Source organism: Tenrec ecaudatus, chromosome 18 (assembly GCF_050624435.1).
Source record: "Tenrec ecaudatus isolate mTenEca1 chromosome 18, mTenEca1.hap1, whole genome shotgun sequence".
NCBI lineage: Eukaryota > Metazoa > Chordata > Mammalia > Afrosoricida > Tenrecidae > Tenrec > Tenrec ecaudatus.
Window position 1 is genome coordinate 22,060,253 of NC_134547.1, and position 27,754 is coordinate 22,088,006.

General features: G+C 56.4%; 3 protein-coding genes across 9 annotated transcripts; all 3 read right to left on the bottom strand.

Moving 5' to 3' along the window:
* Positions 1-5,060: 5,060 nt before the first annotated feature.
* SYNE4 (spectrin repeat containing nuclear envelope family member 4) lies at positions 5,061-8,908 on the bottom strand. The gene is made up of 5 exons (XM_075536533.1): positions 8,730-8,908; positions 7,494-7,715; positions 6,467-6,544; positions 5,355-5,428; positions 5,061-5,270 (listed from the first exon to the last, which is right to left on the bottom strand). Exons 1-5 carry the CDS (start codon positions 8,778-8,780, stop codon positions 5,099-5,101), a joined length of 597 nt encoding a protein of 198 aa, XP_075392648.1. The 5' UTR covers positions 8,781-8,908; the 3' UTR covers positions 5,061-5,098.
* Positions 8,909-9,492: 584 nt separating this feature from the next.
* On the bottom strand, positions 9,493-14,512 carry ALKBH6 (alkB homolog 6). 7 transcript variants are annotated; one of them, XM_075537283.1, is made up of 7 exons: positions 14,442-14,512; positions 13,795-13,873; positions 13,427-13,495; positions 11,430-11,490; positions 11,002-11,189; positions 10,665-10,781; positions 9,493-9,892 (listed from the first exon to the last, which is right to left on the bottom strand). In XM_075537283.1, the coding sequence occupies exons 2-7, from the start codon at positions 13,846-13,848 to the stop codon at positions 9,629-9,631; spliced, it is 753 nt and encodes a 250-aa protein (XP_075393398.1). In that variant the 5' UTR covers positions 13,849-13,873; positions 14,442-14,512; the 3' UTR covers positions 9,493-9,628. The 7 variants fall into 7 exon arrangements, with proteins under 7 accessions (XP_075393398.1, XP_075393401.1, XP_075393403.1 ...); XM_075537286.1 differs by lacking the exon at positions 13,427-13,495 and adding an exon at positions 13,192-13,359 and having other exon boundaries at positions 11,002-11,153; positions 14,442-14,458; XM_075537288.1 differs by lacking the exon at positions 13,427-13,495 and adding an exon at positions 13,192-13,359 and having other exon boundaries at positions 14,442-14,458.
* Positions 14,513-15,274: 762 nt separating this feature from the next.
* CLIP3 (CAP-Gly domain containing linker protein 3) lies at positions 15,275-26,296 on the bottom strand. The gene is made up of 14 exons (XM_075538057.1): positions 26,138-26,296; positions 25,621-25,859; positions 22,924-23,063; positions 22,748-22,841; positions 22,403-22,564; positions 21,998-22,116; positions 21,066-21,302; positions 19,568-19,703; positions 19,278-19,406; positions 18,542-18,685; positions 18,349-18,472; positions 18,151-18,215; positions 17,224-17,296; positions 15,275-16,833 (listed from the first exon to the last, which is right to left on the bottom strand). The coding sequence occupies exons 2-14, from the start codon at positions 25,799-25,801 to the stop codon at positions 16,779-16,781; spliced, it is 1,659 nt and encodes a 552-aa protein (XP_075394172.1). The 5' UTR covers positions 25,802-25,859; positions 26,138-26,296; the 3' UTR covers positions 15,275-16,778.
* Between the last annotated feature and the right edge of the window lie 1,458 nt (positions 26,297-27,754).

Here is a 27,754-nt window from a genome sequence, read left to right on the forward strand (position 1 = left end):
TGGGTGGCCCAAACTAGGCCACAGCTCATGACCGCACCCAGCTGGGCTTAATTTAGCCAATGGGTCGACGAATTCCATCAACCATGCAGCTCCCCAGCCAGAGGCTTTAAATACCTTAGCTGCGGGACAGCCGGCCCCTTTTGACTTTTCTTCCTTCTGCCCTCTCCCTTGGGACCTTGCTCCTGTGCCCCCTGGGCCACCCCTCTGTCTCCCTGGCCTCAGTGTGGGCGCGCAGTCCCACGTAGTTGCTCTTGTTCAGTTGTGGCCCCAGAGCGGCTTCCGTGCAGTTGGCACGCTCCCCTGAAATAGCCTGTACTCTTCTGAGACTGTAAAACCCGAAACTTCTTCCGTCCTTCATAAAAACCCACTTGGGTCACAAACCAAGTTTCGGTGTGAATTCTTCCTCCTGCGAAGCCCAGCCCCGCAGTATTTCACACGCGGGAAATCGAACAGGTTCCGCAGAAGTGGGAGGGGGCTTTTCAAAGAAGAGAAGATGAAGAGAAAAGAGAGGTGGCCTGGTTCTAATGCATCAAACACAGTGACTATTGTCTGGTTGGCTGCGCTGTTAGGGAATGCGATCCTACGCCCACAGCGAAGAGATGGCTAAGATCCATCACACGGCCAAGGCTGCTTGGACCAAAGCAAAGCACACTGCAAGTGAGGACGTTCATCAAGGAGCGATGTGGAAATAGCATAGATAACAATTTGATTGTTTTTTTGGTCAGGTATTATTTAATATTTTTTCTTTTTTTAACATTAGGGGCTCATACAACTCTTATTACAATCCATACATATACATACATCAATTGTATAAAGCACATCCGTACTTTCTTTGCCCTAATCCTTTTCAAAGCATTTGCTCTCCACTTAAGCCCTTTGCATCAGGTCCTCTTTTTTTCCCTCCCTCCCCGCTCCCCTCTCCCTCATGAGCCCTTGATAATTTATAGATTATTATTTTGTCATATCTTGCCCTATTAACATTTTCAAACGCTCACAGGTTTGTGTACCTCTTACTGTTCTAATTTAAGTATTAGCTGTATGAAATAATAAACTACCTTTCGGTGTATCATAGTTTTTGAATACTTAAACCGGTCATTAGAACAGTGAACCGGTTATTAAATGATTTGAGTCCCACCACTGGGCAGTCACCTCTAACAAGTGGTCTCAGAGGAAGGCTAGACCACCTGGCACACTAGTAGGCGGCAGTGGGTGGTGGAGGAGGAGTTAGACTGACACTGAGGCTCCATCTCTTGTCAGCTCTCGGAGGAGGGAACAGGAAGTTAATATTTCAATGTGACCACTCACCTTCCCACAGTGAAGGCCCGCAGTGAGATCCAAGACCCGGATGGTGTCTTCTCTGGTTAGCGATCAGCCAAATGTCACATCTTTTCTGAAGACACAGGTTTATATGTCAAGGATTGTTTGCAAAGATTAGGAGGAGCACTGAGCACAAAGGGCGCTACAGATTGAGTTCCTAACCACAGGCCAGCAGTTCAAATCCACCAGCTACTCCTCGGGAGAAAGATGAGGCTTTCTGTTCCCGTAAAGGTCTGCAGACTTGGAAACCCACAGGGCCAGGTCACTGGGAGTCAGAATTAACTCACTGGCCATGGGTTTGTTTTCCTTTGCAGAGATGAACCGTGTCCAACAGTTTAATCACAGCCTGCCGTGTCAGCATCAACGCCACGGCTGTTACACGCACCAGCTCCTTCACATGTTTCTATGGCCAAGTTCAGAATGACTAGGGGGCCTTGGTGGCTCAGCGGCTACGTGTTGGGCTGTGATCTGCATGGTTGGCCGTTCGAAACCAGCATCCCCTCTGAGGGAGCTTTCGACTACCAGAGCAGTTACAGTCACGGAGCTGGTGTGGACTTGACGGCCGTGAGTCGGGACTGAGAGATTTCTAACCATTTTATGTTAGGAGCACTGTGGTGCTGATGGAGAAGCTAAGCTCAGGGCAGGTGGTTTGAACCCATCAGCCACTGCATAGAAGAGAGATGAGCCCACTGTTCCAGTAAAGACTCACTGCTGCAGACACCCTGCACGGGGTCACTGTGAGTCAGGGTCGACTTGTTGGCTCCCTCCCTCAACTCACTGCCCACAAATGCACTCTGACTCACAGTGACCCTATAGGACAGGGCCAAGCTGTCTGTGTGGGTTTCCAAGGTAACTAAGGCTTTATGGGAGTGGAAAACCTCATTTTCCTCCCTCAGACCAGCTGGTGGTTTCGAACCACTGATCTTGCGGTTAGAAGTCCAATGTGTAACCACTGTGGCACCAGAATTCGATGGCAGGGGTGGGTAATGCAAGAGAACCTCACACCTGTCGGCCTATTAATATTTCTGCGTCCATTGTATGAAGTACATGCCTAAAGGTATTCTGAAGGCAGGCCAGTGCCTTAGAGCTCTGTGCTTGGAAAGCATCGTAGACACACATAGAACAGTTTGACCACAAACTTACAGGTTGTCGGCTGAAACCCACCATGTGGCACCGTGGAAGAAAGGCCTGGTGACGTGCTTCCATGAGGAGTACTGCCAAGCACACCCTCAGGGGCGGTTCTGTCTATCACAGACGGCGACATGAGTCAGAACTGACTGGAAAGCGATGGGTTTCATGCTTCCTCTTTTAGTAATTCCAAGGATCAAACACTATCCCATGTGGTTTGGGGTGGTGTTTTTTTCTAATTAGCATTGATTGCATATTGAAGTGAAAATCTTTTATATTGAATTAGATCAATTAAATAGATTATAAATTAAAATTTTCATAATTAAAAGGCTTGGACACTCTCCTAAGTTGTAGGGTTGGTTGGTTGGTTTGAATATTGGTTGCATATCATCTTTTGGATATATTGACTCAACTAGAATATACATTACATCACCAAAATTAATTTCACCTGTGTCTCCTCTTGAAGCATGGCTCCTAGAACACATAAGGGGCGCCTTGGGTTATGAGTTGGGCTGCTAACTGCAAGGTCAGTGGTTCAAACCCACCGGCTTTTCCGAGGGGAAAGACGAAGCCGTCTGTTTCCACAAAGCTCCACTGGCTCAGAAACCACAGAGCCGTGGGTTTCTGCTTTGCCTTGGAAGGGTCATGAGAAGGCAGGCTGCCCTGGTGGCAGTGGAGGTGGGTTGCTGGAGATGTTCAGGTCCAGGTGCTGTGCCCGTTTCTAGTGGACAGAGCTGCTCTGGGAGCCTGGACAGCTCTTTTGCTCCCTGTAATCAACTCTAATGGCATAACAATAATAAGATGTCACCATCTACCTGGTCCCTTCCTCTACCCTCATTGGAATTGTACCCCCCTCCCCTCTCCCCATTTTTCTCCTTAGTGCTTCTCACCTTTGGCCTATTTCTCTGTGTCATTTACCGTCCACATCCTCTCAGTAAAAATATCAGCCGCACAGGGACAAGAGTTCAAATCTCTCTTCTATGCTGCTGTATTGCTGGTCCCTCGGTGAGGCCTGAAGTTACTCTGGTGGTGTAGTGGGGTATACATTGGACTGCTAACCTCCAGGTCAGAAGTTCAAGACCACAGGCCCTCTGAGGGAAGAAGAGGCGGCTTTCAACTCCTATAAAGAGTGACCGTCTCAGAAACCCACAGAGGCAGTTCGACTCTGTTCTAGTGGGTTGCTCCGAGTCGGATTCTCGAAGGCAGTGAGCTTGGTTTTGGTGCTGACCAGGGCCTGGTTCCCAGCACTGTCAGTGTTCATTAAATGAAGGAGTGAACCAGTGATACAGATGTGCTCTGTTGGGTCAATACTGCGCAGACTCTGCCCACTTTGTCCCTGCTGGTCCCCAGGACACGGTGGACTCCCGTCAAGGGGCAGAGTCCTATCCCGCCAGAGAAAATGACATGGCAGACCCAGCATTGCATCCAGGCTTGGCCCTGAGTCTGGAAGACACCACTTTCGCTTCCTGGATCCAGCCATGCCTGAAGTCCTCAGCTTGGAAGCTACCCACCACCATCAAGCCCCCGTTTCCGTTTCCGTCAGGCTGAGGACTTCCACTTCCTAGCCCGTGTCGTTGAGTGGGGGCACGTCATGCGCGCTTGTGGGAACGAGGGCAGGGGGTCTGTCTGGTGTGTGCTTTTCCGCGTGGCCGGCACAAGGCCCCTGCTTGAATTCTCGAGTCTGATTCGGTTCCACCTCCTTGGGAGGGGATGCGCTAACACGTCAAAGGCTGGGGACTGAGCCTTGGCAATTCAGGCTGGTGGTGTCAGCAGCTGTGGGCAGGGCTTTCTCAGTCTGGGGCAGTCATAAGGTGCCCTCCTTGTCAGAGGCTAAAGCCCTGAGCTGGTAACCCAAAGGTCACTGGTTTGAATGTCCCCGGTGCTCCCCGGGAGAAGGAAAGGGCAGTTCTCCCATCAAGATTTACAGCCTCAGAAACGGTTGCAACAAGTCGGAATCGAATCAACAGGAGCAGAGGGTTTGATTGTTGAGTTTGGGGTCAGTCGTGGCCCAGCCCAGAAGCTCACCACATGGAATGTTCGAACAGAGCACCTGTACAGACGTGGCCAGGGGCATGGAGGGGAGGGGGGTTCACAGGGGCCCCTTGCCCACACCTCCGGAGCTCTTCCCAAGCATGTCGCTGGCTTCCTATTACACCGGGGCCTCTGCCTGAAAGTCGTCACAGTTGTTAACGTCTCCAAGATCTAGCTAAGGATGGATATGCACGCTGCAGCCCCCTCAGCCTGGGACAGAGTAAGTCCCAGTGGTCCCACAGTCTCCTCAGTATTCCAGAACCCCCACCCCACCCCACCCAGTCCTGGCTTCCCCCTTCCCTGTTTCTTTCCCTCCCTCCCCCATCAATCATCCTAGGATCCCCTCACAAACAAAAAACACGCCTTTGAATTTTGCCTCAGGTTTTGTGGGAACACAAACTAAGACCCGTTGATTCCCAAGTTCTGTGTTCTGTGCTCAACGCCAAGGGGTCCGTGGAGATAGATGAGGGAAGTGGGGGACAGGACAGGGAAGTATACACAGGAAGGGGGCTCACTAGACTTAGGCGGCCTTATCCTAAATTCTGGATCCTCAAGTTCCCAATATCCTCACACGCCATTAGACTATCACAATTTATTGGCTATGTCGGGGTGAATTGTGGACTCAGGTTGGGGGGGGACCATTGACATAGCTGAGCACCAGGTAGGGCGTCCAGGCGAGCCAGGTGGGAGGGCAGCAGAGGTCCCCTGACCTGGGCCAGAGCAACGTGGCCCCCACCAGAAGACAGACGAGGAAGAGGAGGATCAGAGGCCACCGGGCTGTCCGGGCAGGTGCACTGCAAAGGGAAATACAGTGTGAGGTGGGTAGGTGGGCTGCCCCAGAACCCTCCAGCCCCAAGTTCACCTCCAAGGCATCTCACCCAGACTCCACCTCCAATATCACATCCGGAGGCGCCTGCCTCTTCTTTACCAGCGGGTAGACAGCAGCCGGCAGCTGGATGCAGGGAGAAACACTTCATATGGGATCTCCCTCGCTACCAGAGGAGCCCAGTAGTTTCATAGGTTAAGCGTCGAGTTGCTCACTACAAGGTCAGTGGTTCAAAACCACCATGGGAGGAAAAAAAATTAGGCTATCTACTCCCATAGAGTTCATCTCAGAAATCTGAAGAAGTTTGACTCTGCCCTCCAGGGTCCCTTGGAGTTGGAATGGCCTCAAGGGCAGTGGGTTGGGTTTGGACATGCCCGGCTGGGCTGTCTTCCCCCTCTGCTGGCACGCCTTCCTTCCCTTGAACATATCCAGGTCTCCAAGGCTGCGAGAATTTCAATCTCTTCCTGGTGCCAGGGCTCCATTTGGGGAGGGGAGCAGCCAGCCCTTCGGACTCAGTGGGTGCAGCTGACTCTATCGCTCCCACCCTCAGGATTGGATCTGGCCAATCAGAGGATGTCACCAGCCCGGCCACGTGGCTAAGGCTGGGTGCGGAGCCCTGGGAGTCAGCCTTTGGACTTTAGCTGCTGCCAAGGTGCTTGGCACTGTTCTTCCCTTGGGGAGGGTGGGCCTGTGGGCAGGGCGCTTGTAGCTACAAAGATTTGTTGTTTTCTGGGAAGGGAAGCACCTTGGGGAGCTGGTGCTGGGAGGGAGGCTTGCCCTCTAGCTGACTTCTGACCCTTGCAAGCAAACAAACTCACTGCCATCCAGCTGATGCTGACTCACGAGGACCCTATAGGGCAGGGCAGAACTGTCCCCATGGGTTTCTGAAGAGTGTAACTCTTGATGGGAGGAGAAAGCCTCAGCTTTCTCCCACAGAGCCACTGGTGGCTTTGAACAGCTGACTTTGTGGTTGGTAGCCCAACACATAACCTCTATGCCACCAGGGTTCCCCGGACTTCACAGTTACATGAAGAAGAAGAAGAAAAAATCCGCCCCCCCCTGCTGTGTGTGTGTGTGAGGGAGAGAGAAAATCACTTTGGGTTGGTTTTCTGCCACTTGCCATCAGGATTTCAGAGAGCTCTACCTGGCTGGGGACCAGCTCACCTGAGACTTCAGGATCAGGGAGCGTCTTCGGTGACCTGCTAAGTGTTTTCGGTGGCTGAGGCCCAACATGAGCGCATCCTGGGAGGAGAAGGAGGTTTGGGAGTGTTGGTGAAGCAGCAACAGAGAGGCATGAGGCTGGGGAGGGCTTCAGAGCGGGGCAGGTCATAGGGATGAGGTTCTGGGGCTGAAAGAATTCTCAGGAGAGAGGGGCAGAGACCATGAAATGGAGAGAAAAGAAATGTTATTTATTCTTCAGCAAATAATTTATGAGGGTTGGTTCCAAGGCAGACACTGTTCTAGGAGCTGGGGCCACAACAGGGGTAGAAACAGGTGATGTCACTGAAGGCTCCCTGGAGCTTACATGTTAACCAGAGAGAGACCCTAGAGCAGTGGTTCTCAACCTTCCTAATGCCGTGACCCTTTCGTATAGTTCCTCATGTTGTGGTGACCCCCCACCACCAACCATAAAATTATTCTCGTTCCTACTTCATCACTGTAATCTCGCTACTGTGATAAATCGGCGATCCCTGTGAAAGGTTGAGAACCACTGCCCTAGATGAATGAACAGCTGTATTATATCAAGACGTGGTTCAAGAAAACAGCCAGAGGCCAAAGAGGGACAGTGTCTGGGGGCCAGGACAGGGCTCTGAGGACATGACCTTGGAGCAGGGCCCACGGCATGAGAGGAGAGGGGGCTAGGGTTGCCCTGGGGGCTTTGAGATGGGAGCGAATATGGAACATTCCAAGTGCCAGGTGGATAGCGTAGTGGGGTAAGGGATGGGGAGAGTGTAGGAAAAGGGGGTACGATATAGACAGAGAAAGTGTGAGCGGGAGGAACGCAAAAGACAAAGCCGAGCATGGGGAGGGAAGGAGGGAGGAAGGAGGGAAAGCACTGAGACACCAAGTCAAAGAGAGACACCAAAAGACCAGGCGGGGGTGCGAGACGCCTTAAAGGGGAAGGGCCCTGCCAGGAGACACACAGAGGTGCCCTGTGGGTGCCCAATGGGCAGCACTCCCCACTTCTCACCTCCAAGGCTAATCCCCTGCCCTCAGGGCTCCTGTGGCCACACAGCTCACAGGGGGCCCCGGGTGTGCGAGGTGCCTTTTGGCCCAAGGGCCTAAGGTTCCCTAAGTCCCCCGCTGGGTCCCACTCCAGTTCCGCCAGGGTGGGAAGGCCACCAGGGCCTGGCCCATCCGAGTCCCCTTCGGCCTCCAAGTCCTGCTCCAGCCTGTTCGCTTCCTCCAGCACCTGGATCGGAGGACAGAGGTTATGGGGATTTGGGGGATTGAGGCCCAGGCCAGGGACTATGAGTCAGGGGCACGTGAGGCTGTAACTGATACCATCTTGGCCCCCAAGGCCTTCGGGACCTGCTCCACAGACGCCTGGCCCAGAGCCCATTTGGCTATGCCAGCCCCTCCCTGGGCACCAGCAGTGCACCCACACACTCAGCTGCCCATGTAGGTCTGCCATAGGCACGTACACTGAGGGCCCAGGAGCAGAGCTCTCGGCTAACATCCTCTCTTTTATCCAAAGACTTGGAACATGGGGAGTCCCTTAATTTCCCACCCCAAAGACCTCAGCTCCATCCCCTGGGGCCCTGGCCACCTTCCCAGATCCTGACCTGCCATCAGCCCATCTGCAGCTGGATCCACCCACTCTGAGTGGATGGCCAAGACCCCTGGCCTCAATTCACAACCTGCAGCGCAAGCATAGCCCAAACAAACAAAGGTCCTGCAGTGCCTCTCCTACCTGGGGGCCATAGATGAAGAACTAGGGAGTACAGGGGCCAAGACTGGGCCAGCGAGCTAAGACCTCAACGGCCAGCCCACGTCTGCAGGCATCCTGCTTCTGGGGTTTTCTCCCCATCGGAGTCCATCTCTGGGTCTGCACCAGGGCTGGGCAGTTCCTGCCTCAGGTCCCTTCCAGCGGAGCCAGACCTAGAGACTCTAGCTGAAGGTCTCTAAGCGCAAGGCTCCCAGAAACTTGGAGATACCGGGTCTGGGGGCTTAGACAGGGAGAGAGTGATGGAGCCAATGTTGAAATGCTTCTCTCCCATTTGGTGAAATACTGAAATACTTCTATCCCGGCTGGTAAAGAGCCGTTTCCCAGAGTCCCTCAGTGTCCCTCCCCAACAGATGCCTGGCTTCTTTCCAGAACCATCACCTCTTCCCTGCTGTAAAGGTGACATTCTGGGCAGTGGAGGTGGGGTGGGCAAAGAGGAAGTGGGGGCTGACCCAAGAGGCCTGTGTCACCTCAGCTCACCTCACAGTATCTGCCCCAGGCTGGGTCCTCATGGGACGAGAGCGTTGGCATTCTGGGGGGGCTGGTGGCAGGGTCAGTGCCTCTCAGCCTACTCTGGAAGTGCTCAAGAGGGTCCAAGGAGTGCTCCCCCCGTTCCTGGGCCTGCCCCGGCCTGGGAAGTAGGGGGCATTTGATGGACCTCTGAGTGGGTCTCAACGCTCCTTCCTCCATCCCTCCCCACCCCTAGGCCCTTGCCCCCACCCTCTTGGGACACCCTCAGTTCCAAAGCCCCAGCCCCCCACAATTCCCTCCTCTTCAGACTCAGAGCAGGTAGCACACTCCTCAATGTCTGGTCCCCTATGTGCTCCTGGGGAGGGGCTCTGAAGGAGGTGCGGGGTCTGAAGGTTGGGACAGGGCCACAGCTGGGGGTCCAGGAGCAGTCAGGGGAAGAACACCCCAGTAAGAGCTCTCTCTCACTAGTCACAGACAGCCCCCAAGACCTTCTCAGTGGAGCTTACCTAGGCCTGAGGCCCTCAGAGAAGCCTGCACACACAGGGCCTCCACCCCATCCGAGTGGAACCTGGACCCAGGTAATCTGATACCTAGCTCAGGTGACAGCAGCTCCACTTAACTCCTTCCTTGCCAGGCTCCCCAACCACTCCATCCTGCTGAAGGTTCTGACTATAACTCTCCCCTCCCCCCAGGATCTAGCCCATCCATTGGTGGTCCGAGATGCAGCAGCACCCCTCTACCTGGCCCCCAACCCCAAAATTCTCATACTCAGTAAAAAAGATAGCTTTGGTTTATTGGGAGTAAGGTCTTCATCTACCCACAGTTACTTGGAAATGAGATAACGCCGTGCCCCTGGGCTCAGAGGCCACGTGGGCAGGCGCACAGGGGTCCCTGGAGGGTCCACGAGGTCACTTGCTGAGCAGTAGGCTGGTGCGCAGCACGCGGGGTACCCGGCGGATGGTCAGTGAGACACGGGTGCCACGCGTCAGGAGGGCTCCAGGCTGTGCCAACGGGCAGGCGGGTGAGTTGGGCGGCAGGGAGGCGCCATCCAGCACGTCCACATGGGTGGCGGCAATGCCATGCAGCAGGCAGGTGTAGGCTGATCCTCGGAGCACCAGCAGGCTGCGAGGTTCCAGCAGCAGAGAGGTGGTGGGCCTGGGTGGGGGCCTGGGCTGCCAAGCGAATTGCCGGTCAGCCAGGGCCCCAACGGTGAGGGTAGGGAGATGTCTGTTATCTTCCGGGTTAGGGGCCAGCTTGGTTCCAGAGGGTGCAAAAATCAGCAGGTCCAAGTCCGGGGTCAGGGAAAGGGGGCATGGGGACTGAGTTACAGCAGCCATCTCTGTGGGTCAGCAGCCCCCAAGAAAGCAGGCATTGTTGGTAATTGGAGATGAGGGGAGAGACGTGAGTGAGGCCTGGGGGGGTGGGGGAGGCAGACAGGCCAGGGTGCTCAGAGGAGTTTCTATGAACACAGGGTGTAGAAGCACCTCACCCCATAGGAGGTCAGAAGCTGCCATCAGGGGTGACCCCCTACAAAGGGGGGACTTGGCAAGGGGTCCCCTAAGCAGCAAATCTTGGTGCCTAAGAGGAACTGAGGCTGTCCTTCATCTTAGACTGGCGGCAGGGAGGCTGTTAAGTGTTGGGGGGCTCTGTGCGGTGGGCAGAGTCCACGTGGCAGAGGGGATGCTAGAATCTACCACGAGAGCACCCATGGGGGGGCCTCAGGCTAGGGGCAGGAGATATGTGGGGTGTTGGGGACAATCACCCAGCAAGTGGGGGCACTGGGACATCTGTGGAGGTGTTTCACAAGCAGACAGGTTGGGGGACATACATGCACCCTCTGAGGGGGCAGGAGGTATTTGAATGTTGCTGGAGAAGGACTCGAGCATCTTGGGAGAGTGCCCCCACCCCCCCACCCCCGAGTTGGGGCAGTGGCTCAGAACCCACCTGCTCCAGGGCGTCGTCACCCTCTGCCTGCCGCGGCTGGTAGAGATCCAGCACAGTGTGTGAGCCCAGACTGATGGTGCTGATGGTCGGGTAGTACAATGGTCCGTCTTCATGGGGCTGGGGAGTGGGCACCAAGGCTGGCAGGGCAGGAGGCCACGCGCCCCCCCTTCCCCCACACATATCCTCTAAGACGGAGGGGGGTTCCCAAGCCAAAGTTAGGAAGATGAATGTCTGATCAGTATATGGGGGTGATGGATGTGGGGGGACGTACACAGATATCAGGGGTGGGGGTGCAGTTGCCATGTGGATTGGGTTAGGGTGAGGTTGGGGTACTTACCATGATGCCCTCCCCAGGCAGATACTGATTCACAAGGACGTGGTTGGCTGGGAGACCCCCAAAAAGGTTGAGGTCGGACACCTTATCCACGTAGCGCTGGAGCCATGGAGGCAGCCGCTCAGGAACCATCCCCCGGGGATGGGGGAGCCCACCTGAAGGCAGTGCAGTCTTGAGTGCACCCAAGACCCCTGTAGTGATGCCCAGTGGTTGGAAGCATCTGAGCTCCTCCGTCCCTCCCTTACAGCTTTCTGATTTCCCCAGACTCCTGACTCTCTGAGACATCCCCAGCTCTTCCAGAAATCTTCACCCCTCAGGCCTTCCACTGACCTTCTAGAAATTTCCTGACCTCTTGGGGACACCCACTATCTTGAAGCCATCTGACCCCAGCCCCCAGTTCACATTCCAATATCCCAGCCAGGGCCACTTACCCCAGTTCTGCAACTTCCGCCCAGACAGCTGGGTCCACTTTGGCTTGGGGGCATTGGAGACCTGGGAAACAGAAGGGCTGTCAGTCCTTTTTCAGGATCACCCCTTCCTGATTCTACCACTCAGGCCAATATGGAAGCCTTTTCCTGGGGTGCAAACAGGGCCTGCTGGTGTCTGGGATGAAGGGAGCCGCGGTGGCGAGGGGGTTACAAGTCAGGCTGCGATCCACAAGGCCAGCCATTAGAAACCTGGTGGGGCCCCGGGTGGAAGACGAGCTTTCCTACTCCAGTAAAGTCACGATGCACCAGAATCAACTCGATGGCAGGGAGTTTGTGTGTGTTGTTCTCTGAGGGAGTGTGCTGTTTGCCTTCTCCCCTCCGGAGGACTGACTCTAATGCCTGCCTTGGTCTGCTGAGATAAAGGAAAAAAACCCAAACCCAAACTCACTCCGTTGAGTCCAGGCCTGACAGGACAGGGCAGAACTGTCCCTGTGCGTTTCTGAGATTGTAACTTTTTACAGGCATAGAAAACCCCGTTTTTCTCCGGAGGTGAGGCTGGTGGTTTTGAACTGCTGACTTTGAAGTTAGCTGCCCAAAGGGTTACACTACGCCACCAAGACTCCAAAGAAACTAGGGTTGTGCCGTTGTGGTCTGAATCTACTCAGAGCTAATGGTAGAGGCTGTCCAGGTGCCTTCAGCCCAACGTCAGCCTGCACTCTGTAATTGCTTCATTCCTGGATGATCTCAGCAATCTGAATTCCAGAAGCTTCTTGTTCCTTATTGTCTGGGGGAGGGGGCATGCTGAAGAGGGCTATCTCAGTGCAGTGAAGAGTGTGTGCACTCTGAGAGCCCTTCCCGGCCAAGATACTGCCTGCAGGGCTGCAAGGGACTATCTCCGGCCAAGACATATCCTCGTCCACAATCTCCCTCAATTCTGGACTGCACGGCTGGCCTGAAACTCTGAAGAATTCTGAGATAGTGGAAATTCTTCAGTCCTGGGAAACCACACCCCAAGAGTCTGTACTCTGTAGTGAACGGGTTCCTGGAGCTCATGTCACACTGAGATATCCCAGCACAGAGAACTCTGTGCTCGGTAACCTCATTGCTAAGGATGTGGGGTTTCAATGAGCTGCAGATATGCTGAGCTTTATAAATCCCCACAGCGAATCTTACGCATATGGATTGGGTTATCTCAGCCTTGTGCTTGGCACCCTTGTTCCTAGAACTCGGGGCCCATCCTGAATTCTTTCTGCACAGGGAAGCTTCCTCCATCCCATTCTGACTCAGCCTAGAAACCGGAACACTGGAAGTTCGGCACTCCCCAATCTCAAGGGGCTGTCCTGAGCTAACTCGGCTTTTCCCTAAAATAAGGAGCCCTGTTGGCTTGCGGGTCCATGTTGGGCTGCTACTTGCAAGGACAGCAGTTCAAAACCATCAATTGCAAAACAAACAAACATCAGCTCCTCTCTGTAGAAGGATGAGGCTTTCTACTCTCGCAAAGTGTTACAGTCTGGGAAACCCACAGGGACAGCTCTGGCCTGTCCTAGAGGGTCGCTGAGTCAGCATCGACTGGCCGGCTGAGTCTGGTTTTAAGTTCCCTCTGAAAGGGCAGGTTTGGGCTAATCCAGCACAAGGAGCATGAGCCCGTCATCCTCTTGTTCTGCACCCTTGGGGGCTACGCTTGGCCAATCATCTCAATAAGCCTTAAATTTGGGGGCTATCTTGGGTTATCCTATTACAGGCGTCTGAGCTCCACAATAACCACCTCCTTTCAAGGCTCCGTTTGGTTTCTCTAGGCCTCCTGGGAAACGCTCTTTCTGACAGGATCCAGCAGCTCCCGAGAGAGGACCAGAGACGATGGGGGACGGATGCTGCATGGCACTGTCACGCCTGCCAGGTCTTCATTCCAGCCTTAAAGACTCTCACCCAGAGGCTGGGGAAGGGGTAGGTGAGGGATCAGGACAGAGGGGGCAAACAGAACAAGAGGGCGTTGGGGTCACCTGTCGCAGCAAATACTCCTCCTCTTCCTTGGAGATGAAGTCAGGGACATAGTAGATTACAGGTGGTGCCTGTGACAAAGAGACCCCCCCTTGAAGGTGTGACCCTTCAACCGACACCAGCGTCCTGCCACTGCTGGCACAGGCTCTCCCTCTGGGCTGGGGCTCAGGACAACCCCACAAGGACTGGACTGGAGCCTGACATGGGGGCCAATGTCCATTAAGAAAGGAGGGGGTTGAATCCTGGGGGTAAGCACGGATTGGGAGGAGGGGCAATCCCTGCCCACAAAGCCAGGAGGCAGCCTGTCTGTGTCACCTCCCACACCTGCCCCATCCCCACCTTCATCCTCTGCACCCCCCAATCTGACAACCTGCTCCACCCTGAACGGTTCCAGGGCTGGGACCCTGGCGTCCTGCTCCTCCATGGGCACCAACTTCACGCACCCAGTCCTGTAGGGGATGGGGGGGAGGGAGGGACGGGAGGACACGCTGAAGTCACTGAGCTTCCCAACCTCCGGCCACAACCCAGCCTTGCGCCCCATCCAGGGGCAAACTTCCTTGGTCTCTAACACCCGAGGTCTCTGTAACTTAACGACCCTCCGGTGGGCCTGCCCAGACATAATGAGCCCCACACCCAGACGCTCCTCTGCCCGCCACACAGAGCGTCCTTCTCAAGAGCGCTGCGCACACACAGCCCCCAGAACACCTTTCAGCCCCCCTTGGGAGCCTCATCCTCAGACATACACGCGGGCTCTGTTACCCACACTCATGCCCCACGGGCCCCAAGCTTCTTCAGAATCCCCATTCGGAGCCCCCCTGTGTCGCTGATCTCTGCCTCCTCAGACGTCCCTCCCCTGGGTGCAGGATCTCTAGCCCCGAGTCTGACGGCTCTCAAGTGCTCTCCCCTCCCTGAACCCCAACTGAGTCCTTGAAGACCTCCCACCTTGAGCTACCCTGTATCCCCACTCTCAGCTCCCTCGGACCTCCACCTCCACCCCTAGCAACCTCCGACACTGACCGTCCACCACCGCCCCTCGCAATTTCCAAATTCAGCAGCCCTCCTCCTCATCCCTTCCCAGCCGTTTCCGCCCCGCGTTGTTGACGTAAGCAACCTCAGACCAATGGAGACACTCCGAGCCGTACGGGTTCACATCCTGTCCAATCAGCGCGCTCACTGAAGTGTGCGCCCGCCCCTCCACCTTCGCTTAGGGATAGGCTGCGCTGCCTGCTCGCACTGGCCAATCAGAGCTCCAGATGGGAGTCCACGCCCCCTCGCGAGCCTAGGTAGGCGGGGCAGCGAGGCCGCCCCAGGAGACTTGGCTCAGGCTAAGCCATTTGGTACCCATGCCCCCCAGGGAAGCGACGGGAAGAACTTCCTCCCTCGATCGATCATCCCTCAGCAAGGATTGGTGTTCTGTGTCACTGATCCGGCGACCCTATGTTATGTGCCATTGTGGTGCGACCTTGTGCCCAACAGAACGGAACACTGCCCGATCCCATTGTTGCAGCCCGATCCATCTCTTTTTCGTTACACTCTGTCCTCCAGGGAGTGGTCCTGCCCGACCAGTCCAAAGCTTGTAAGACAGTCTCACCATCCTGGCCTCTAAGACAAATCAGTTTGTCCTTTTCGCAGTCGATGGTATTTGCAGAAAGGGTCCGTAACAAGAACTCAGTCATTGATTCTGACTTACAGCGACCCCATAGAACAGGGTAGAACTCCAGAGAAGTGGCTGGTGGTTTCGAACCGCCGACGTTGTCAGTAGGGAACCACCTCATAAGCACTACGCCACTATAACTCCTTAAGGATACTGAGGCAAGAGGCCCTAAGTTCCCACTGACCCGACACCGAGCAGCCATAGAAATATCTTTATTGTGGGGGGCAGGGATCATGCTGAGTTTGGGGGACATGCAGTGAAGGGGCAGTCATGAGCTGTCCTTGGTGGTTAGGGCCCCAGGTCCACCCAGGACCCCCGGGGTCTTCAGGTTCTCCCTCATGTAGTTAGTCTGGTCCAGGTGCTGTGGGGTCCTCTGGGGACTCAGATTTGGTGACTTGCGCCTGTGGCCAGGATACAGATAGAAACAGGGGCTCCAGACAGTGGGACCCTCTCAGGGCCTTGAAGTCATCCATGTGCTGGAGACAGAGGCTTTAGGGATTGGGGTACCCTTGGGGTTAGGGCTCTTGGAATTCTAGTGTCTTGTGATTCATGGACTCGTCAGTGGAATTCTTGTTTCCAGGAATTGGGGGTTCTGCTGTCTGGGGTCTTCTGGAACCTCCGAATAGGGACTGAGGTGCCCTGGGAAGCTGGAATGCATGCCCTAGACAGCAGTCTCCTCCACCTTGAAGCCTAAGGACTTCCAATATGGGGGTCTTGGAATTAGATTTTTAAATTTGGGAATCCCTGGGAATTGGGGGATTCAATGGTTTGGGGAACCGGGCCTTGGAATCTTCTTGGGACTGTAGGACTGAGGAGCACAGGGGAGTTTGGGGCATGTATTTTCTGGGGTTCAGGATCCCCAGAAGCCCAGAATGGGGCCTTCAAATTTGGGGGTTTTCCCCAAAGAGGGGAAGTCATTAGTTTAAAAATAGAGACTTTTCTGGATTCCTGGCCAGCACAGGGTCTGTGGGCCATGTGGGGTGGGCTTCTTACAAGGCACTGGGGTTTTCTTGAGGGGTCAGAGGGTAGGAAGACTTGAGGGTCCTGTAATTAGCACTTGCAGGACTGTTTTGGTGTCTGTAAATTGGGGTTGACAGTAGGTGGGTTAATATGAGTCTCTTCTTTGGTGGGGGGCGGGATGAACTGTTAATGGGTCTCTGATTGAAAGGTTGGGATATGAGGGTTTAGGGGTGACCTTGGGGCCACATCTCAAGTTGCTTAGGTTAAATGGGGGAGTGACACAAAGGCCATTACCCTGGAGGTGTGACCTACATTTGTTTCAAGGGGACTTGGAGAGGTCTTTGTCAAAGGGAGGGTGTTCGGGCACAATAATGAGTGACTGAGGAACGCGCCCTTTTTTTTGTGTGGGAGTCACTGCCAGTTGGGGGATTGTGAAAATCTGTTATGTGGAGGTGTGGGGGACCTGCTGTAAGGGGTAGGGGTGGGGACTAGCTTGAAGGTGCTATATTCGGGGAATCTCTTTCTGGGTGACATGGGGGTCTGTCTTTGGGAGGGGGAGTTAATATGAGGGAATCTGTTAATAATGGGACCTCCATGATTGAGGGTTGGCTAATGGGAGGGTCTCTATTCTGGATGTTACTGGGGGGTAGGAATCTCTATCTCAGGGTGACTGGGGGGCTCCTTGTCTCAGGAGATGCCAGAAGGGGGCTTTGTGTCCCCCTGTCACGTGAGCAGGTCTTCTAAGACTGCATCTCTGCCCTCAGCATCCAGGGGAACCAGCAACAGAAGAGCAACCTGGAATGAAGAAGCAGAAGCAGACCTGAGACTGAGGACGGGGATGCCTGGGTCCCGCACCCGCCGGCAACCCTGAGGACCTGGGGTTTCACCTGGGACTGTCTCTTCCCTCGGTGGTTATGCCTTCTCAGGCTGGTGAGGGAAGGAGAGAAAGGGCTTCCCCTTGGCTTCCTCTACCTGCCCCTAAAAAGCCGAAGGCACTGGAATTCCACAGGTGGGACCCTATCGTATGGAGACGGTTTCTGGGTGAACTTACCTCCGTGGCAAACTTCCCCAACCTCACTCCTGAGCTCCAGGTCACGGAGCCTAGCAACTGCAACTTGGTGGCCACAATCTTGTGGCTGCCTCTTTCTAAACAACAGAAGAGGAGGCCAGGAGGCGGCCACACACCTGGAGATGGAGTTCTCTGATGTGATGTCCTTTGGGGTACGGACTGCTGTGAAGGTTCGTTTGGGCTGCGTCACTAGAGAGGAGGGGAGGGCAGGGTCTTAGGTGAATGGACGGTCGATGGCATACCATATCGCCTCCTTGGACCTGCTGGCTCAGACCTATGGGTCCCTCAGAGCCACCTAGGCCTACTCAGCCCCTCAGGTTCTGGTCTGCAACACCCCTCTGGTTCCTTCTCACTTAGACACACTAAAGCCCCACATTCCCGCATCGGTACCACCATCCCCGGCCTTGTTAGTAACATGTTCACGCCCCAAGTTCTTACCCGGACGTACCCATGCGCCCCATGCCACACTGACTCCATTTCAACAATACCAGCCCCTTGTTCCCAATTGGGAGCCCTGGGGGCATAGTGGTTATGCATTGGACTGCTAACCACAAGGTCAGCAGCTCAAAACCACCAGCCACCCTGAGGGAGAAAGACAAGGTTTTCTACTCCCGTAAAGTTACAGCTACAGAAACCCACGGGGGCAGTTCTGTTTTATAGGCTTGCTATGAGCCGGAATCGACTCAATGGAAGTCCCTACCCAGACCCCATGTCATTAATACCCATCTGTGTCCCCAATACCCACGGAACCCTATGTCTTCAGTAATTACACGTGTCCACAAGACCCACCTGGACTGCACCTTCCTAATACCCACCTGTACCTCATGATATAATATTTCCTGCATTAATATTAGCCCATGTTCCCAATACCCGCCCCATGCCTGCCCAAGCCTACCCCTCACAGCACCCGCTCACTTGGGACCCTGTGTCATTTTCCTGGACCATAGGTTTCCAAATCTGCTCCCAGCATACACCTGAGAACCCACGGCCCTCCTTCCCACCCTCAGACCTACACTCTCCCCACACCCTAGATCCCAACTCACTTGTCACTTGATGCACTTTTTTGGCTATGACACTGTCCCCGGGGGCGTCAGTGGATCCACCAATCCTGGGGAAAACAGAGGGAGGGGAGTCAGGTAACCAAGAGGCGAGGTCTGCCCGGGAGCAGAGAGCTGAGGGCAGGGAGGCATCTATCTGGGCTCTGGCGGTACCCTGGGTCGAGGGCCAGCGTCCGGGCTCACCTCTGAATGCGTGATGCTGGTGCAAAGACCCCATGCCTCGGGGGACAGGTGAAGTATCGGACACCGAAGACAGAGCCGTCGTGCTTGCCGGTGGGCTGTTCCAGCTCAATGCCGTACCAGTAACCTGAAGCAAGGGGGTGTCAGGAGGTCCCCTGGCTCTGCCTGACCCCCCAGCCTGGAGCCCCGCCCTCACCTGGGGCAAAGTCTGTCTTCCCGTAGAAGCGCACAATGCCCTGCTTCTGGCCTGCAACGAGGACCTGGTCCCCAACCTCGGCCTTGGCTCCCTCTCGCTGCTGCAGGCTGCCCAGAGAAGGGGATGATGGTGACTTCTTCTTGCCTAGAGGTGCAGGAGGCGTGGGGTGGGAGGGGGCCTCCAGACACCAGCCCTGGAGACCCCATGCCACCCAGAAAACTGCCATCCATGGAACACCGAGACTTCCCCAGGACGGGGATGCTCTGGGCTTATCTGGAAGCTGAATCCCTGGTGCTAGAAAATTCCATCCCCAGACTGCTGCAGGGCAGCTTTAAGCACGGGGAAAATGAGTCACGGGACCAGAGAGCCCCAACACCTCTCTTGGAGCTGCTTTTACGGGCAGATGGAGAAATGGAACCATAGACAGAGTTCAGGAACCCAGAAATCATCCTTTTTAAAATAAAGGAGGGTTTGAGCCAGAGGAGGGCCAATCAAGTTACAAGGATCAGGAAACCTACAGGCCTTTGGGCCTGGAGGGAAATGAAGTCACTGGAGGCCGGGCCGGGAACCTGCAGGCCCTTCTAAGCAGTGAGCGGGGGCTAGTGGCCGAAGGAGAAACAGCAACACAGGATGTCAGGACCTCAATCCAAGTCACAGAAACTGGGGTCGCCACAGACTGCCCCCCAAGAGTGTACCTCCCCACATCTCCCCACCCTCTAGAGCTTCCCTCGCTGACCTTTGTGCTCCCGACGGCCTTTGCCAGTGACACGGGAGAAGTCCATCCGGGGAGTCCGGGGTGTGGAGGTGACGGATGAGGGCAGTGCATCCACTGCTTTGGAGATCTTGGACACAGAAGCAAAGAGACCTGGGGGGTGCGGGTGGAGAGCCTGGCTTGTAGTTGTCCAAGCTTCTATCCACTGTGCCTCCGCCCTCTATCCCGCCACCCCCTCCCAACTCCCAGCGCCAGAGCTGCTGGGAGGGCCCCCCAGCCTCGCCCACATCCCTTGGGCCCCTACTGGAACTGACCCTGCTTGGGGGGGCAGATGAAGTACCGGACACCCCCAACACTGCCATCATTCTTGCCCTCGGGTTCATCCAGCTCCACGCCCACCCACTGGCCGCTGGCGAACTCCGTGGTCCCGCAGAACCGCAGGGTGCCCCTCTGGGGAGGCAAAGGAGGACATGGCTTGGCAGGGGGAAGGGGCTGGGGCGCAGAGTGGACTGGCAGACATGCGGTATGGTGAGGGGCCTGGGGTTCCTATGTCAGCTTGCTGCTTCCAGGAGTCGACCCCTCTGAATGTCCTCCGCTGTGAAACGGGCCGAGAATGAGCAACCGCCAGAAATCAGATGGTGACAGACCTTCCCTATCCAATCCAGCAAGGCATGACAACAGACACGGTGCGACCCCCGAATGATCAGGGCATCACAGATCCATCCTCACCACGTTTAAAGGGTGTAAACGTCTGAACTCATTTAAGTCTCACCCAGTCCTCTCATCATCCTCACTCTGCCGACCAGAAAACTCCCACCCAGAGAGGTGAGACCACGGAGCCTGGGTCTTGTGGCAAAACAGAGATTTACATGGACAAGACCCCGGGCCTGGGCCAGTAGCCACTGTGCCATGCTGTGTCTCTGCAGGGCGGCGACTGCCATCGCAGGTCTTCCAGAAAGGGTTTTGCCTCTCGGAGCCTGCGGCCGTCTCCTGGGTTGTAAAATGGGGCAAGTCCCCAGTCTCTTCTCAGTATGAGATCACGTGGATTTGGTTAGATCATGGAAGGGAAGCTTCTGAGATTGGGCTACACCTGGAGGGCTCTTGAATCGGAAACAAAATCCAAAGTCCTCTTGGTGGCCTGCAGGTCTGGTGTGATCCAGCCCTTGGCAACCTCTCCAACTCTCCCCCACTGATAGACTCCCCTCCATCCCACTGCCCTTCCCCACCTGTGGGCGCTGGGGCCTGTGGTTTCCTCGGCCTCCTTAATCTTGTAGAGTGAGCTCCTCCCTGTTTTGTCTGGAAATCTCCTCCTCAGAAAGGGCCTTGTGGATCAGCCTGCCTAAAACCTCTCTACCACCAGGGGTGACCTTAAACATGGCCTCCCTGTAGTAAGGGAGCTCCAGGGGAGCAGGGCTGGGTCTGGCATAGCCCGGGGGACACCAGGTAAGTGAACGACCATTAGAATAAGATCTCTCTGACTTCAAGGCTATGGCACCTGCCTCATGCCTACCTGAGACCCCTCTCTCCTTCCCTTCCCCTGGTTCACGCCTCATCTTTAACGTGGGTGGGTGCTCCATCCCACCCTCATCCATCCTTCCAACCTATACGTCCCCACACTCTGGGACTGGAGGAGGGGCCATGCCAAGAGCCAGGTGCCCAGAGGTGCTCCTTGCCATGACCAGTCCGGGCACTCCCAGCGCCACGGAGATGAGGGATGGTGGTGGGAGGGCAGACGAAAAGGAACCCAGCTCTGAGGGGTGAGGGGGGTGAATCCTCCCCACCCACCCCCCACCCTGTCCCTCAGGCACTGACCTTCTGGCCATCGAGCAGCACGCGGTCCCCCAGGCGCAGGCCCAGTGCACTGAGCATGAGGTTGCCCGGGACATTGTCGTAGTTGGGCAGCGTAACCTTGGGGAGGGCACAGGACAGCGGCACGGCCTCCTCCAGCAGGGTCCGCAGCTCCTTGGCCACCAGCGCTGCTTCTGCCTTGTCCAGGGACATATCCATCGGATCTGGGACCACCTCGGCCGGGACCTGTCCCTTCCGGTTCTGGGGCCCGTGGGAAGAGAAAAGGTTGGAGACTGAATCCCACAGGCAGTACCTCCAGGGAGGCCCAGCTCTGCCTAGAGAGCTGGCATCTGGGAGGAAGCTGAGAGGAGACAAGGTGGCCACTGTGGGAATCAAAAGGGACCAGTCACGGAGGTCCAGACCACATCCCTGGAGGAGTGCATACTTGAGCCCTTGACTGGGGATGTGTGTCCGGGAACTGAGGGTGGGACAGACAGCAGGGAATCTATTAGGGAATTGGGGGGACACATCTCACGCAGCAGGTCAGGCCCTCAGGGAGGCCACGCCCCCAGACTCCAAGGCAAAAATGGTATCACTGGAGAAACAAGTTCTGAGCGTGGGCTGGTGTGCTACAGGGTCAGGGGTCAAGCTCTGGGCCTCTGGGTAATAAGGGCTCTGGGGGAACAGCATGTCACTACAAAATGCCCAGGCCTGGAACACAGGCTGATTGGTCAGGGAGATGAGCTTTGTGGTACCTGGATCGGAGTCAAATTCCTATTTCTCGATGAATTCTGGGCAAGTCCCTTGACCTCTCTTTGCCCTCTGTAAAATCTGTTCTACAGGGATGTTAGCACAGCGAGCTTTAAGGGACCATCCTGGGCGGCCCTCTCCCCTCCACCCCCCACCCCTCGGTTGAACCTTGCTACGGGCAACGGGGCAAGGCCAGGACGCAGTACCCTAAGTGCGGGGTTGGCACCATGCTCCAGCAGACACTTGGCGGCGCCCAGGCACAGGTTGGAGGCGGCGATGTGCAAGGCTGAGCCATGGTTGAAGTCGCTGCACGTGGAGTTCACCACTGGGTGGGAGGCAACAGAAGGGCTAAGCAATGACGCTGGGGATGCAGCGCCCCACCCACCCCAGGGCCCCACCTCCCCCTCCCCTTCTCTGCTGTTCCCCTAGCCGGGCGACCCCTGAGGCACGTGGTGGCGCGGTGCCCCCCCTCAGCCCCCCCCCCCACCAGGCTTCAGTTCTGCCCATCAGCCCTTGCCCTGCCTCCTTCACAACCCCCCCCCCCATCCTGCCTGCTCCCGTGCTGCGTGCCCCTCCGCTCCATCAGCCCTTCTCCCTCCGGGGCGCCCCACCTCGTGGCCTGGCCCCCTTGAGGAGCACGCGCACCAGGTCCGGCACGTCGAAATAGGCCGCGTAGTGAAGGGCGTTCATGTTAGTCCAGCGGCTGCGCAGGGTCACGTCGGCTCCCAGCGCCAGCAGCTGCTGTGACAGGCGCACGGCCGCCGCGGGGTCCCCTGTGTGATGGTCCTCCGGGTCAACTGGAGGCCCCTCGCTCAGAACTTGGGCCCCAGAATATGGGGAGGGCCCAGGCCTCGGGGGTGGCATTCTGGGGGCGCAGGTTCCGAATGGGAATTTAGGATGTGGGTTTGCAGGGTGTTGGGTCAGAGGAGTGGGGATCTGGGAATGGGGGCCCTCACCAACTCCATGGGCCCCCGCCTTGCAGGCGTAATGGAGCAGCGTCATGTCTGTTAGCCCATCCCGGTCATTCACGTGGCAGCCACGACGCAGAATCTGGGCGTTCCAGGAGACACAGGGTTAGCCAGACACTTGGGGGGCCCTCCCCTACCCTCCTGGGCTTGCCCAGGGCTCTTACCTCATTGCCAATGACATCAATCTTGTGCTGGACTTGGGGCACCCACTGGCGCACAATGGCGAACAGCTCGGGGACGGTGGTCTGGGGGTCAAACAGAATCTCCTGGCACGCCGGGTCGTTGGGGTCGAAGAAGGTGAAGGCTGGGGTGACGAGAGCCAAAAGTCACTTCCGGAAAGTTGACCATCCTGAGGCAAGGGGGCTGGAGGGTTTTGCCTTTGGTGCCTTCTTACACAGGGTGGCCCCTGGGGCCAGGTGCGTGGCAGGGATAAGGTTTGAGCATCGGGGCGCTTCACATACATAGCTGGACACATCTTCACATGTGTCATGAAGAGCAGGAGGGCCAGACAATCCCCGGAGAGCAGGCCCCACCCCTCGACACAGACCGCAACAAGGAGCCCGGATTCTGAATACCAAAGGGAGCTGCCACAGCTCGGGCCCACCGCTGCCCTCTCAGAGTGTGGGCCCCGTTGGTCCGAAGCGATAAAGGAAACCTGACAATGCCAGACATCTTGGCTTTCCAGAAAAGCCTCCCGGTTTTCTAGATTCTTGGCAGTCCACAGAAAATGTCCTTGTGAGCAGGATCCAGCCCGTGGCCAGTGAAAGCCGCACCCAGAGGGGCTGCCCTCTCCCCTGGAGAGACCAGACCAGACGGGTGGGAGCAGGGATGGGTGTGGTTGCTCTCTGCGGCGTGCGGCAGGGGCACAGGGGGTGCTAAGTGAGGACGGGTGACAGCTGGATCACAGAGCTCAGGGGCGTGCCAGGTAGGCAGGGTGCCCAGGGATCAGTCCACGTGCTCCCTGTAAAACCCAACTCATGCCACCATCTGCCTCGGGGAGTCCACTGCACTCAGAATACAAAGGAGCGTCCTTCCCAGCGCGCACCGGCCCACCACAAGCACTCCCCTCCTGCCTCACCGGGCCCTCTGTCCCTCCGATGTGCCGAGCAAGTTCCACGCTGGCCAGCCTCTGCCCTCGCTAACCCCCACTGCACGAGGAGCCGTGGGATCTTCCTCCAGGTCTTCACAAGGCTGGGCAGGCCTTTGCTCACCCACCTTCGCACAGCTCTGCTTAATCTAACTGGTTGACTCCTCACCCCTTTGTCCCTTCCTCTCTTCCTCCCCCCACTCCCCCTTTCTCTCCCACTTTCTCCTTCCGTACTTTACTCCCTCATTCAAATGTGAACACCATGTTTCTTTTCTGCCCTCTTCACTGCCTCATCTCCAATGTCTAGAAGTTCCCAGGTCCCCGTGGGCCTCTGGCCCCCAGCCCTGGGTCCTGGCTAACGGCAAGGGACTCCCATTCCCCAGCAGAGAGGGCCTTTAGGTCTGTTAGACTGGCTCAATTTCTACTGTGGCGTCGTACAAACGGACACATGACCGTAGCCCTCCCCATGTCCTAAGCCACACTTCCAGATTCCTTCACACGGTGATCAAACCCTTTTTGCTCTTCAAACAAAAATCCTTGGATGGGAAGAGGGATGCCCGAGCCTAGACCTTCTTCCCATTGGACCACAGACCTCAGTCACATCCAGTGGAAGATTTTCCAGTTTCCTGGGGGTGGATTCCCCCATCCTGAGCTCCTGAAATATTTTTCTCATTTCTCTCCATCAGACTGACATCAATGTGTGGACTCTTTCAGCCACCTCTGTTGGGTAAAGTGTCCACAGATGGCATCTTCCCTGCCCCACCCTGGCAGGTGCTTCCTCTCCGAGCCTCGCCATGATTGGAAACCCTTAGCCAAGGTCTTCTAAAACTTCCTCCTGTACCCAACTCTGGTTGCGTTCTAGGGCTCTCTCTACTCAGTAGCCAGAGGGAGCTGTTACCAGTGTATCTAGGTCTCCGTGAACGCACCACCTCCTCAGAGTGGCCAGGCCGGAGCACGGGGTCTCCAGCAGCTGCCCACCAACCGTGTGCAAGCCTGTGTACACCTTTCCTTTCTTTCTCAGCTCGCCCCATCCAAACGCAGCTGCTGTTTCTGTTCACCTGCTTCTCCTCCGTCTCGCCTTCTCTCCTGAAAGCAGGGATCCTGCCGGGATCACGCACTCACGATGAAACAATGCCCATCACCCAGCAGAAAGCTTTTCACAAAGTGGTACTCGGTAAACACAGCATGATTGGACATTTTCCACCTCCCACGCCCTCCCACCTCAGGGCCCTTGCTCCAGGGCTCCGGCTCCTGAAATCCCCTTGCTCCCTCACCTTTACCCAGGCTACCTCCCAGTTCAGCCTCAGACCCTCTTCAAATGTTACTGCCTCAGGGAGACCATGTCCTAATTAAAAGAAGAAGAAAAACTACCCTCCAGACTCCTGTTCTTGGTAAACATGAGACTCCTCGCGCCTTGTAATTAAAGATTGATCTTTTTATGTTTATTTGTGTCTGTGTGTTATGAAAGCCTATGAGTTCTCAGAAGGACAAAAACGGGGTCCCTCTGTCGCCATGTTATGGCCCCTGCTCCTGGCCCAGAGCTGGACGTCACAGCTGGCTTTCAACTACTGTTTGCTGCATGACTATAAGATCGAATGCCCTGTCATGACTCAAAGATTAGTTATCCCAATTCCAGCCCCCCACGCCCCAGTAGGTGAATTCATGAAGGGCGTTCACCCTTCCCGGCCCCAGAAGCCTTCCTCCATCACCCCCAGTCCGGCCTCCCTGACACGCAGGGCTCCAGGCCAGATTCATGGGTGTGGAGAACGGTTACCGTAATCCTTGGGGAGCGGGGCGGGCGCCGAGGGGTGCACCACCGGCTTCTGCCTGCGCTCCTGGGTGGGGCTGGGGATCTCCGGGACGGTCTCTTCTTCCTCCTCCTCCTCCTCCTCCTCCTCCTCTTCCTCCTCTTCTCGGGGCGGTGGGACCATGGGGGCAGGATCAGTCTTCGTCATGGTCTTGCGTGGCCCCTGGCGGGGCGGGGGTCCAGCTGGGGCGGCCTGCAGGCAAACCCTGGCGGCAGAGACGGACTAGAGAAGGCAGTCCCGGAGCTCCGGGGTCTCAGCTCCCAGAAGCTCCGCCCCCCACCCCTCCCCCGGGCATCTGCCCCCCAGCCGTGCATCCAGAGCACCCCAAGGGGCTCCCGTCGTGGGCTCCCACTCCCCACCGGAGGCCCGGGTATGTGGGCCCAGCCCCCCATTCTTCTCCGCCCGCTCCCCGGTTTGTTTATCTCAGATGCAGGATGCTTCGCCCCTCCCCTTCTCCGTGCGATGCTGGGCGCCGCACCTTACCTCTGGCAGCCGGGGCTGCAGGGCAGAGCCGAGACTGGGCAGTCCGTGGGAACCACGGGGCTCCAGGGGTGCGATGCGGGAGGAGAGGGAGACAGAGAGAAGGGGACGAGGCCCCGACGCCTGGAGGAGATGGGGGTGGCGAGGGAGAGGCGGCTACTGCGCATGCGCCTGTTACCCCCAACCAGGCGCGGGGGCGGAGATCCTGGGAGTCGCTTGCATTGATGGAGAGGCGGGAGGCAGCGATGACCAGGACCACGACGACGGGAAGGAGATAGACACGGGGGACAGACGTCCACGGAGACGGATGGGAGGCACGCAGACAGAGAGGCTCGAAGGAGACGCAAGGACAGAAAACGAGGGGCGGGCAGGAGGGCCCCCACCCCAGGTTGTCTTGTCCACCCTTCCTCCAGACCTGAAAACCTGACCAGTAAGGGCAGGGTCTTTGTACGTGGTGGTGGTTGGAGGTATTTCTCTGCGAAGGAACGTGATCATGCAATGTTCATACAGCACTTGCGAGACCCGGGGAGGCAAGGCCCTGACCCAAGGGCCCACAGCAGGTTAGTGGAGGAGCTAGGACGTTAACCGGGCAGTGAGGCAGCAGCTGCGTCTACACCCTCAGGGGGGTCTGGGGAACAGCTCTCAGAACCTATTCTCTAGAAGCCCCACAGGGCCCCGGCCTCCCTAACCATTGGGCTGGCTTGGCCATTGAACTGGGCTCAGCTGTCTGCTAGGATGTGTCCCCATACGACCAATAATCACTGGGGCCGCACAGGACTGGGTGGCTTTGTCCTCCACCCCTCATCTGTCTAATGAGCAGTCCCAGCCTCTGATGAGCCCCTCCACCCCCAGGACTGCACCTCAGTCCATCTTCTGACCTCTTCCTCTCCCCCACTCCCTGCAGTCTGTTCTCTGCAGGCAGCTACAAGACACCCCCCTCCAGGTAGCCAATTCCAGCTCAAGCTCACTGCCTCCGGGCAATGCTGACTCATGGTAATCCCCTGTGGGTTCGGAGACAGCTGCTGGTGTGTTTGAACTGTCAACCATCCAGATTGCAGCCCAGCGCTTAATCACTGCACCACCAGGGCTTCGTATTCCAGCTCATAGTTATTTTCAACGCACAGCAACCTTATGTCGGCTTCCTGAGACGGTACATCTCTGCAGGAGCAGCCAGCCTCGTTTTTCTCATCTTTTGGGGCAACTGGTGGGTTTGAACTGCCAACCTTTCCGAGTTAGTAGTTCACTGTCTAACCCACAGCACTATCAGGGCTTCTTACATGCACCTACCAAACAAAAAACTGAACCCACTGCCATGGAATCAATTGTGACCCAGAGCAACACTCGAAGACCGAGTAACAGTGCCCCCTGTGGATTCCTGAGGCTGTAAATCTTTCCAGGAGCAGAAAACCTCATCTTTGTCCCTCAAAGTGGCTGCTGGGTTCAAACCACTGACCTTGAGGTTAGCAGCCCAACTCAGAGTCCACTCTGCCACAAGACTCCATCGGTTCCGAGATTTGGTTCCTTACATTGCAGCTACAAAACCAAAAGCCAAACTCACGGCAGCCCTGTAAGACAAGACAGAACTGCCCCTGTGAGTACCCAAGGCTGTACATACTGAGA